Source organism: Bos indicus, chromosome 13, assembly GCF_029378745.1.
Source record: "Bos indicus isolate NIAB-ARS_2022 breed Sahiwal x Tharparkar chromosome 13, NIAB-ARS_B.indTharparkar_mat_pri_1.0, whole genome shotgun sequence".
Classification (NCBI taxonomy): domain Eukaryota; kingdom Metazoa; phylum Chordata; class Mammalia; order Artiodactyla; family Bovidae; genus Bos; species Bos indicus.
Window position 1 is genome coordinate 29857942 of NC_091772.1, and position 12784 is coordinate 29870725.

A 12784-nucleotide genomic window follows, 5' to 3' on the forward strand; every position below is an offset into this window, starting at 1 on the left:
CCAGCAGAAAGGTTCAGCATTTCAAATTCATGAAAATTCAACCCCGCAGTGGTGCAGAATAAATTCCTTAAATGACGGTTTCAGTGCACCAGAACTTGTAGACAGATCTCCCCCTTCTGCACCTCTGGTCCTCTACTTAGAAAGATACAAACACCTATAAAAGATGCAAACACAGATTCCCCCTGCAGAAGACAGATGAGATTGTTACCTGTTCCGTTTCCATCTAATCCTCGCAAATAAGGAAAGCCGTCCACCTCGGAGGGGGAGCTGGCGGCCGTGAGAAAGGCGGTCAGGTCACTGTAGCTGGTGTTCTCCGGCAGCCGCAGGGCTCTTCTCTGGAAGTGCACTCGAGGCTGCGGCCGGGCACCTGCAGATATGAACCTCTGAGTTACCTCCCGGAGAAGCAGTTTCTGTTTTTAGAAAATGCAAACCCCGGAGAGGCTCCTCTAAGGTTTCAGCATGGCTCCCCTGCCCCCACTCCTCCCCACATCCCTTCTCATGGCCCATTCACGCGGGGCACAGAGATGTGACAACATGCTATTATGGGGACAGAAATAATAGCCCATTGTCACGTCTGCTTTGACACAGGATGTTATTTAGGTTTTTCACAAAAAGCTCTATTTGTGAGCAGTCTTTTCACTGCCCAGTCTTGGTCTACGGGTAGGGGTATCGTTTTGGGAAAGAGAGTCTACGTAAGTGAAATGAGTAGATGGCAATTAACATCTTGAAACACACAAGGCAAGAGAAATCCTTTGAGACTGTTACAAACACATCCTTAGTCTTCCTAGTAAAATCCAGTCAAAGTGCATAGATCACGATGGAGCAGAGCAGGCGGCAGATGTGCCGCTGGACAAGAAATGCAAAGAACCCACAGTGAAATGTCTCTTGGCCTTCCATCTACTCTGGTGGGTGCATCCAACTCCTGACTATTATGTTACAGATTTTATGATGAGCCTCTTGAACGGATGTGAGAACCACTCCTTCCAGGAAACCCTGTGCAGAAGGATGGCTTGAGCCGACAGCCCCGTTAGACAGTTACCTTGTGACACCATCCGCAGTTTGACTTTGCTCCAGATCTTGTTTTGACTGTAAAACCTGAACGCGTTTTTATCTAATGATGTAGTGAGGGTCACGAGATATAAACGTACTAAATCAGTTTGCACACAATCAGCAAAAAACATCATGAAGACAAAAACTCACAGAGATGGGAGTTGGGAGCATTTACTGATGGAAGTACACATCTCTCTGGGTTAAATAAAGTGATTCCTCAAACACAGTGGTCTGCCCTGATGTTCTGGCCATTGTATAACCTGCTCCAGGCTTGAGGGAGACCATATTTCTCTGTGGTCAGCTGGCTGCTCCCTCTCCTTCCAATTCGTGGTTGTTCTGACACAGCAGCTCTGCCCAGGGCTCATGTTCTTTCACGTCTCCACCAAGGTTCCTTTTCACTCTGGATCAGAAACTTTTAGGGGAGGAATAAGCCTGTCAGGAAGTGTTCTAGGGGAATTCTCTAGTGGTCCAGTGGTTAGGACTTGGCATTTTCACTGCTGAAGATCCAGGTTCAGTCCCTGGTTGGGAAATTCAGATCCTGCAAGCTGCCATAGCATGGCCGAAAACCAACCAAACAAAAACCAGAACTGCTGTCAATAAGGGAGTTCTGGAGCTCCAAGGATCATCTAATCTAAGTCTCTTCCGATAGGTGAGGCCATAAAAGCCCAAATGGGCTCACCAGCAACACAGACTTACGGGGTGGGCTGCCTTGACCATGGATGACTGAGGAGGTCACGATGGTACCCTTACCTCCTGGAAACTACTGACTGCATTTCTCAAATGACTGGTCCTCCATAAACACTGGCCCAGCTCTGGAGCCCGTGGGAGCCAGATGCCCAAGCTCGCAATGGTCCTGTTTAATCTGGCTGTTTCCACTGAAGCCAGGTGGACACGCACATCAGTCCTGTTCCATTCCAGACCATTGGTGTCCTTTCCTGACCCCTAAAACACAGCCGTGGTGATGCCCTGGCATCCCTGCTGCTGTGTCGGTTAACTTTCAGCTTGCCTTAGCCTTCTCTCCTCTTCCTCTGATCTCACACCACAGTGATGTCTTCTTGCTGTCCCCTCCTTGGTCTGCACAGAGCTTGGGCGCCTCATGATCTGGGGGTGCTCCATGCATGCTGGGAGCACTGGCCTCACCGGATCCCTCTCCCATCCACCTCCCACACCTTCTGTCTGCCTCTTTCCTTCTTCTCTAAGCTGTCCTCAGAGATTGAAGGTCAAAGCAATCCTTTCTCATCCATCTCCTCACCCTCAACTATATTTCAACATCTTATCCTCCTATTCCCATTTTCTTTTCTTTTTTATTTTTTTGTTAGATAGACACATGACTTTTGGAGTGGTCTCAAACTGCTTGAGCTGCTTTTATTTTTTTAATGTTTTAAAATTAATTTTTATTGGAGTATTGTTGCTTTGGTGGCTCAGTGGTAAAGAATCTGCCTGCCAATGCAGGAGCCACAGAAGATATGGGTTCGAATCCTGGGTCAGAAAGATTCCCTGGAGGAGGGAATGGCCACCCACTCCAGTACTGTTGCCTGAAAAATTCCATGGACAGAGGAGCCTGGCAGGCTACAGTCCATGGGGTTGCAAAGAGCTGGACACGACTGAGCGACTGAGCACAAAGGCACAGAGTTGCTTTACAATGTTGTGTTAGTTTCTGCTGTGCAGCAAAGAGAATCAGCTGTAAGTATACATATAATCCCCTCTTTCTTGGATTTCCCTCCCATTTAGGTCACTATTATTTTTTCAATGATAGTGAACTTTCTGTGATTTGGTTCCCGTTCTCCACTGTTCTTCATTCTAAACAACATTGCTGATGTCTGGGTTTTACACACTGAGAAATGGGAAACTCACTACTAGGAATGAAGGGAGGGCGTGTCTGCAGTGTTAAGGTGCAAAGAGGGGCCGTTTCCTCATGAGGGTCGAGGCAGAAAGCAGAGGCCAGGCTGGTTACCTCAGAACATGGGTCGGGTACCGTGTGCCCCTTCAGACCCCCTGAGATGGGCAGGTTGAGGTCACTATGAAGGCTCCTTTGGCTGAAAGAAACAGAAACCCACTCAGCCTAGACCAAGGAAAAGGGGAGGCTGCTGAAAGATGAAAGGGAATCCTGCTGAGCCCCAGGAAAGCAGTCCAGCCAGGCCTTACGGGGACCAGCCTAGGACCCCGATACCACAACCAGGGCTGTTCCCAGTTCTCAAGCCACTGGGCATTTCATCTCCATTCTTTTTTTTTATATATATTTAAAATTTTAATAAATTGATGCTTTAGTTTTTAAAAGTTCTCCTTAAATTCTATTTAAAAAGGTATTCTTTTCAGATTGAGGGGGTTTTAAATAGGTGACTCCTTTTGTCATTGGTTCCTCATTTTTCTTTTTTTTTGGCCACATCTCTTAGCATGTGGAACTTCTCTGACCAGGAATCAAACCCACATCCCCTGCAGTGGAAGCGTGGAGTCTTAATCTTACTGGACTGCCAGGGAAGCCCCAGTTCCTTATTTTTTAAAATTAAAGTACAATTGATTCACAATATTATGATAGCCTCAGGTGAACAGAAAGGTGATTGAGTTATACATATATAATTTTTTCAGGTTATTTTCCATTATAGGTTCTTACAAGATATTGAATAGTATCCCCTGTTATATAGTAAATCCTTGACGCTTATCTATTTTATATATAGTAATGTGCATCTGTTAATCCCAAACTCCGAGTTTACCCCCACCCACCTCTTTCCCCTTTGGTAACCATAAGTTTGTTTTTGATGTCTGTGAGTCTATTTCTGTTTTGTAAACAGATTCATTTGTATTATTTGTTAGATTCCACATATAAGTTACATCATAGGTCATCCAATTCTGAATCCTCCTGTCTCTGTCTCTCTGCGTGTCTACTTCTCTCTGCCTCTGTGTCTCTGTGTGTCTGTCTCTGCCTCACTCTCGTGTCTGCTCTTACTCCCTGGCTCATCGTGCATTTCCCTGGGAGCTGCATCTCTCCCCTCCTCTCTGCCCCTGCTGCCTTCCTTCCCTTTTCTGTGCAGGAGAACCTGCTCCTAGGCCAGACATGCGTGTCTGTTTTCGGTGGCAGGAGGAGTATTGGGGGGGGGAGCACAGAAGGGCGATGAGGAGGCAGGTTTCCTAGAAGGAGATGTGGCTGGTCCAGCTACTTTGACACACGCTGTGACCAGCACGCACTGATACCTGTGGGGGATCAAACATAGTCCTCCCAGGAGAAAAGGCAAGACCTCTGCCTGGTGAAACGACCAAAGAAACATCTAAGGAGTATAAGGGTTGAAATATTCTAAGCCACAGTGCAAATACAATCTAAAGTGGGTGTGTGTAGGCTGGGCAGGGAATGGTATGTTCTTAAGCCTAAATTTATGTATGAAAGCTGCTACGTTCCCACACTTTTCAGGAAGGACTGGACTGGGTGTGGATGGATGGTGGAGGGGGACAGGGCTGTTTCTCTTCTGTGGATGTCCCTCCCCCACACTCCCCACAGCAGCTGCTTCAAACATCCGCTGTTCTTCTCAAACTTGGGGCTCGACTGCCATCCCCCAAATGCTCATACCCAACTGTACTGAAAACACCAGGGAACCACTTCTGTCTGCACTTCAAAACCTTTCTTCCATCACCTCTGCTGCCTTTCTAGCCCTGCCCTCCCCCAAGGTCAACCCAAGTATTCTGACTTTTGCTTGTTTTATTGTAAGACTTGTTATTTGACCAGTTTTTCTGGACTTCATCAAAAGTCTCTCTCTCTAGGGGCTTTTCTTCCCCAGTCAACACATATATTCCTTAGTTTCTCATTGAGAACAATGAGACACGACTTTCACTCTGTTCTCCCCATCAGTCTCCTCTCCTTCCACCCAATGCCCAGGGACGTGGCTTTCACCCTCAGTGCACGCTGCCCTTGGAAATGTCAACTGACGACTGCATAATCTGCAAACCCTGTGACCCTCGCTCGCCTTCACCCCTCCAGCCCTTCACAATGGGGTGCACTGTTCCCCACCCCCGCCAGCAGCCCTCCCTGCTGGCGGTGGCGGTCCTGCCCTCTGCTCTCTGCCGAGTCGCAGGCCTTTGCTCTACGAGTGCTTTCTTTTCCTCCTACTTCTGAGGAGAGATCCTGAAGGCTCAGCACAGTTGCCTCTGCCTGTTCCTGACTCTCTCCTGGCTTGTTGCCCTTGCTGCAGCCTCACAGTTACCTTCCTGTCCTGCCAGGGACTCTGCTAAGCTCCATGCCTTTTCAGCACCTTGACCTGGATGCCCACCAGGCACTAAAACCATCACTACCTTCTCTCCCACTTGACAAAGACCTACTCCCCCCAACACCCAGGTGTGATTCCGGGTTGTCAAAATTGTTTTCCCTTTCTACTCTTCTGCACATTCATTCAAGGGACTGCCCCATCTTCCCTTATCAATGTTTCTAGCATTGTCTTTTCCTTCCATTCTGCCTCTACCCTACATGATCTTATACCATCCCTGCCTTCAACTATCACAAAAGTCTCCTAACTTCCCTGTGCTCTAGCCTCATCCCTTTCCTGCCTCATCTATTGATGACTCTCAAATTCTGCTTTGACCATGACCTTACCCTACCTGGAAACTTTCAATGGATCCACCACTTCCAAAATTAATAAAGGAGGCAACAAATCAGAGACCAACGTAGACTCAAACTACAGCTCCACTTATGAGAGGTGAAGTTCAGCGCTTTAGGATTTACAAAGTTCTGGTATACACATTACTTCACGTAGTAATCTGTGTGTGCTATACTCAGTCACTCAGTCATGTCTGACTCTTTGCGACCCCAAGGACTGTAGCCCGTCAGGCTGCTCTGTCCAAGGGATTTTCCCGGCAAGAATACTGAAGCACTGGAGAAGTGATTCTCCAGGATGAAGAAGATGTGGTACATATATATGATGGGATATTACTCAGCCATAGAAAAGAACGAAATGAGGCCATCTGCAACAACACGGATGGACCTGGAGATTATCATACTGAGTGAAGTTAAGTCAGACATAGAAAGATAAATATATGATACAGCTTTTATGTGGAATCTAAAAAATAAAATAAATGAATGACTATAACAAAACAGAAACAGACTCAAGATACACAGAACGAACTAGTGGTTTCCAGTAGAGACAGGGAAGGGGGGAGGGGCAAAATAAGGGTAGGAGATTAAGAGGTATAATTGCTAGGTATAAAACAAATAAGTACAAGGATATAAGATACAGCATAGGGAATATAGGTTATATTGCATAATAACTTCAAGTGGAGTATCACTATGTTGTACATTGAAACTAATTTAACACTGTAAATCAACTATACTTCAATTTTTAAAAAAAGGAGGAAAAAATGCAATTTGCAAGCACTCTGTGACAAGGAGCGTATTTATGGATCCAGCCTCTGGTGGTAAAGAGCCCTCTGGTAATCGGTGCCTATGTTGGCCCTTCTGCTTCACCACACTGTTAACTTGAAACTGCTGCAGGCTTTCTATATAAAACGCTGTCAACAATGACTGGAGGAGGGAATAGCAAACCATGTCAGTATTCGTGCCTTGAGAACCCTATGAACAGTATGAAAAGGCAACAATGATAAGACAACCGCCTTCCTGACTTTCCAAACGAAACTGAGTGCTAAGTCATTTCCATTGGAAACATGTGCTTACTTTGAACCATGTGTGCATGTGTGCCTGTATGTGCACACGTGCGCGTGTGTGTGAGAGAGAGAGCAAGAGAGACAGAGAGAGAGAAAGCAATCTCCATAGTTCCACCTGGTCTGATGAGAACGGTTTTAGGGTGTATGCGGTCTGAATTTAGATACCTACCTACAGATAGGAAAACAAGTGAGCGTCAGCAGTCTTTTTATTGTTCAAGGAAAATGCTCATTAACCATGAGCTTATTCTATTTTATTTGGTTGTAAACATTTCAAAACAAAACTTCACCTGAAGCATTAAATCTTGCTAATGAGAACACCTCTGCTTCTCTCATCTCCATCTCTCAGCCAGTGGCCTTCATTCTTTCAAATCTTTTGCTCTAGTGTCACATAAAACCAAACAACGGGGCATCACCCCAAACTATGCACACAACACGTGTGAGGCTCTGTCACCAAACTGTCATCTCACCATCTCCCCCTTCCTCTGGGGGAGTCTGACACATAACATCTAGGCAACACAAAAATTCAAATGGCTGACAGCACTTACATTTCTGACTGGCAAGAGTTTATTTTTTTGCTCCTCTGACTCCATTTAAAAAATAAAGAAATGCACCTACACTTGACTAGTTTGAGAATAAAAATTTGAATATAACATTTAGAAATTCAGTTTATATTGGTTTTTCACAACAGAACTGCAAAGACCAAAAATGATCTACATAAGGTTCTCCTTCCAGCTGGTAAGAAAACAAGAAACAAGATCACCTAGTGTTATCCTGCTACGTCTGTACTCTACTGAGACAAGGAAAGGTACAACTAGTACAACTCAAAAAGTAAGGTGAACTTAAACATTAACAAAGTGTAGACAATCTTTATGGAGAAGGCAATGGCACCCCACTCCAGTACTCTTGCCTGGAAAGTCCCATGGACGGAGGAGCCTGGTGGGCTGCAGTCCATGGGGTCTCAGAGTCAGACATGACTGAGCAACTTCACTTTCACTTTTCACTTTCATGCATTGGAGAAGGAAATGGCAACCCACTCCAGTGATCTTGCCTGGAGAATCCCAGGGACGGGGGAGCCTGGTGGGCTGCCGTCTATGGGGTCGCACAGAGTTGGACACGACTGAAGTGACTTAGCAGACAATTTTTAAAAGCTGGAATGCAAATGAGAAAGGGAAAGGGAGAAATAAATGGTTCTCAGTTTCTGGTTACATAAAAGAGGGAAGTGATACAGCAGACTGAATAAATTAATCATAACAAAAACTACCTGGATGTCTTACATCCCTAGGCTTATAATATGACCAAACTTCTTGCTCCTTAGAGAGAGAGAGAGAGCAATTCTAATACTCTGGCTGTGTGTTTGTGTGCATGTGGGTACCGATGAACTGTCCTCCTCTTAGCAGCCATGACAAAGCAAATAATTAACTGTAGCATGAGCAATCTATACAGGAAGTACAAAAAGCAGTGGGATCTGGATGGATTTTTAAATATACATTTACTCAACCTTTCAATGAACTGCTCATTGTATACCGATACTAAAGTGGGCATGGGGCCAGGCCCTGGGAGTGTAAGGTGAATATGACCCCTTCCTCACTCTTCAGGTTTTTCAGTTTTGTCTGGGAGCTAAGACAATACTGCCAGATATGGCAGGAAGGGTGGTTTTGTGATAAGATACAGAACCCTCAGCTGGAGGGCTGTTTTAATTCTCCTTCCTGGTTACTGATAAGGAATGAAGGGGGCATAAGGGAGGCAGGGATGGGTGGAATCCAAGGTTGGAGCCAGAAGGTGTGGAAGGCACATGGATGCCTAGTTCTGGGTTTAGGGAAGCTCTGGGACCATGTGGCAGGAGTTGGTGAATTTCACTTGAATGCTGTGCCATTAACAAGACTCCATGAATCCCCAGTCTGCTGCTTTCTGCTACAGCCAGCTCCCTTTTGGGATTCATACTTTCTGTTCCCTTTGAATCTGGGCTTGTAGGTGGCCTGGTATGATCACAGATCTGTTGCATCTCATGATTCTATCATTAGCTAAGATCCTCACCTCTTCTGGGTTCTTAGTTCAATTCTAAGAAAAGGAAGAGAGAGAAGAACTTGGGTTGGGGAGATCTACTGGAAAGGAAATGGCAACCCACTTCAGTGTTTTTGCCTGGAAAAATCCCATGGATAGAGGTGCCTGGCGGGGTTGCAAAGAGTTGGACATGACTGAGCAACTAAGCATAGACACATGGGCTTGAATACTTGCCCACTAAAGAGTGGGAGATCTCTAGTCTACTCTAGGAGATCAAACCAGTCAATCCTAAAGGAAATCAACCCTGAGTATTCATTGGAAGGACTAATGCTGAAGCTGAAGCTCCAATACTTTGGCCACCTGATGCAAAGAGCTGACTCATTGGAAAAGACTGTGATGCTGGGAAAGACTGAAGGCAGGAGGAGAAGGGGATGACAAAAGATGAGCTAGTTGGATAGTATCAGTGACTCAATGGATATATGAGTTTGAGCAAACTCTGGGAAATGATGAAGGACAGGGAAGCCTGGCGTGCTGCAGCCCATGGCTTCACAAAGAGTCAGAACACAACTGGCAACCGAACAACAACACAGAATGGGAGAAAACAGTGGTGTGGGGGTTAGAGGGGATGAAATAGCCATCTTGGAGAGTCGGAAAACAAGTAACTCCTCCAGCTGCATGTTCTGCTGTGGCCATGAGTGGCTGAGTCACCCAGGGTCAGAAGTTATTTATTCAGGCAAAGATGGCAGTATTACTCACAAAAGCCAAGACACAGAAACAATGGAAGTGTCCACTGATGGATGAATGGATACAGGAAGTGTATGTATGTGTATATATGTATATGTATACACACACACACACACATATATGCAGTGGAATATTATTCAGCCATAAAAGGAAGGAAATTCTGCCATTTGGGTCAACGTGGATAGACCCTGAGGACATTATGTTAGACATTATGACTGAAATAAATCAGTCAGAGAAATCAGCCAGAGAAAGACAATAAATCAGTCAGAGAAAGACAATATTGTATGATTTCACCTATAAGTGGAATTAGAATGGTAGCCAAAGGCAGGAGGCAGGGGGTGAGAAGAACAGATAAAGGTGGTCAAAGGCACAAACCTCCAGTTATAAGATGAATATGTTCTGGGGACGTAATACATGGCCTGGTGTCTGCAGCAGACTCGGGTATGGTATAAGCTTGGAGGAGGAGGTCACCATTAACCCCACCATAGAGCTGCCAGAACTTACACAAGACTGGGGAAACAGACTCTTGGTGGGCACAAACAGAATCTGTGTGTACCAGGACCCAGGAGAAAGGAGCAGTGACCCCACAAGAGACTGACCCAGACTTGCCTGTGAGTGTCCGGGAGTCTCTGGTGGAGGCATGGGTTGGTGGTGGCCTGCTGCAGGGTTGGGGGCACCGAGTGTAGCAATGCATGCATGGGACCTTTTGAAGGAAGTTGCCATTATTTTCACTACCTCCACCATAGTATGGCCCCAGGTAAATAACAGGTCAAGTCAGTCTTGGGAAGCATCACTATGAACAAAGCTAGTGGAGGTGATGGAATTCCAGTTGAGCTATTTCAAATCCTAAAAGATGATGCTGTGAAAGTGCTGCACTCAATATGCCAGCAAATTTGGAAAACTCAGCAGTGGCCACAGGACTGGAAAAGGTCCGTTTTCATTCCAATCCCAAAGAAAGGCAATGCCAAAGAATGCTCAAACTACAGCACAACTGCACTCATCTCACACGCTAGTAAAGTAATGCTCAAAATTCTCAAAGCCAGGCTTCAGCAATATGTGAACTGTGAACTTCCAGATGTTCAAGCTGGTTTTAGAAAAGGCAGAGGAACCAGAGATCAAACTGCCAACATCTGCTGGATCATCGAAAAAGCAAGAAGAGTTCCATAAAAAATCTACTTCTGCTTTATTGACTATGCCAAAGCCTTTGACTGTGTGGATCACAGTAAAGTGTGGAAAATTCTGAAAGAGATGGGAATACCAGACCACCTAACCTGCCTCTTGAGTAAACCTATATGCAGGTCAGGAAGCAACAGTTAGAACTGGACACGGAAAAACAGACTGGTTCCAAATAGGAAAAGGAGTACGTCAAGGCCGTATATTGTCACTCTGCTTATTTAACTTATATGCAGAGTACATCATGAGAAATGCTGGGCTGGATGAAGCACAAGCTGGAATCAAGATTGCCGGGAGAAATGTCAATAACCTCAGATATGCAGATGATACCATCCTTATGGCATAAAGTGAAGAAAAACTAAAGAGCCTCTTGATGAAAGTGAAAGAGGAGAGTGAAAAAGTTGGTTTAAAGCTCAACATTCAAAAAACTAAGATCACGGCAACTGGTCCCATCACTTCATGGCAAATAGATGGGGAAATGGTGGAAATGGTGTCATACTTTATTTTTCTGGGCTCCAAAATCACTGCATATTGTGATTGCAGACATGAAATTAAAAAACGGTTACTCCTTGGAAGGAAAGTTTTGACTAACCTAGACAGTATATTAAAAAGCAGAGATTTTACTTTGCCAAAAAGGTCCATCTTGTCAGTTCAGTTCAGTTCAGTCGCGTCCAACTCCTTGTGACCCCATGAACTGCAGCACGCCAGGGCTCCCTGTCCATCACCAACTCCCGGAGTTTACCCAAACTCATGTCCATTGAGTCAGTGATGCCACCCAACCGTCTCATCCTTTGTCGTCCCCTTCTCCTCCTGCCTTCAAATCTTTCTCAGCATCAGGGTCTTTTCAAATGAGTCAGGTCTTTGCATCAAGTGGCCAAAGTAGTAGAGTTTCAGCTTCAAGGCTACGGTTTTTCCAGTAGTCATGTATGGATTTGAGAGTTGGACTATAAAGACAGCTGAGCGCCAAAGAATTGATGCTTTTGGCCTGGCGTGCTGTGGTTCATGGGGTCGCAAAGAGTCGACGTGACTGAGTGGCTGAACTGAACTGAACTGATTGTATATTTGACAGATGCTAAGAGAGTAGATCTTAAAAGTTCTCATCACAAGAAAAAACTGTGTGATAATGGATGTTAAGTAGACTTATGGTGGTGATCACTGTATAATATATACACATATCAAATCATTGAAGATATATGTCTTAGTTCAGTCGCTCAGTCGTGTCTGACTCTTTGCGACCCCATGAATTGCAGCATGCCATGCCTCCCTGTCCATCACCAACTCCCGGAGTTCACTCAAACTCACGTCCATCGAATTGGTGATGCCATCCAGCCATCTCATCCTCTGTCGTCCCCTTCTCCTCCTGCCCCAATCCCTCCCAGCATCAGAGTCTTTTCCAATGAGTCAACTCTTCACATGAGGTGGCCAAGGTACTGGAGTTTCAGCTTTAGTATCATTCCTTCCAAAGAACACTCAGGGCTGATCTCCTTTAGAATGGACTGGTTGGATCTTCTTGCAGTCCAAGGGACTCTCAAGAGTCTTCTCCAATACCACAGTTCAAAAGCATCAATTCTTCGGTGCTCAGCTTTCTTCATAGTCCAACTCTCACATCCATACACGACCACAGGAAAAACCATAGCCTTGACTAGATGGACCTTTGTTGGCAAAGTAATGTTTCTGCTTTTGAATATGCTATCTAGGTTGGTCATAACTTTCCTTCCAAGGAGTAAGCGTCTTTTAATTTCATGGCTGCAATCACAATATGCAGTGATTTGGGAGCCCCCCAAAATAAAGTCTGACACTGTTTCCACTGTTTCTCCATCTATTTCTCATGAAGTGATGGGACCAGATGCCATGATCTTCGTTTTCTGAATGTTGAGCTTTAAGTCAACTTTTTCACTCTCCTCTTTCACTTTCATCAAGAGGCTTTTGAGTTCCTCTTCACTTTCTGCCATAAGGGTGGTGTCATCTGCATATCTGAGGTTATTGATATTTCTCCCAGCAATCTGATTCCAGCTTGTGCTTCCTCTAGCCCAGCGTTTCTCATGATGTACTCTGCATATAAGTTAAATAAGCAGGGTGACAGTATACAGCCTTGACGTACTCCTTTTCCTATTTGGAACCAGTCTGTTTTTCCGTGTCCAGTTCTAACTGTTGCTTCCTGACCTGCATATAGGTT

At 45.2% G+C, this 12784-nt stretch overlaps 1 protein-coding gene across 3 annotated transcripts in view; it reads right to left on the minus strand.

Annotated features, from left to right (window-relative positions):
* The window catches only part of FAM171A1 (family with sequence similarity 171 member A1), a 131287-nt gene that overhangs the window by 33141 nt on the left and 85362 nt on the right, over positions 1-12784 (minus strand). For all 3 annotated transcript variants that reach the window (XM_070800871.1, XM_070800870.1, XM_070800872.1), the window contains one exon: positions 209-367. In XM_070800871.1, the coding sequence (XP_070656972.1) occupies positions 209-367 (159 nt within the window). Of the gene's footprint in view, positions 1-208; positions 368-12784 lie in introns of those variants that run through there.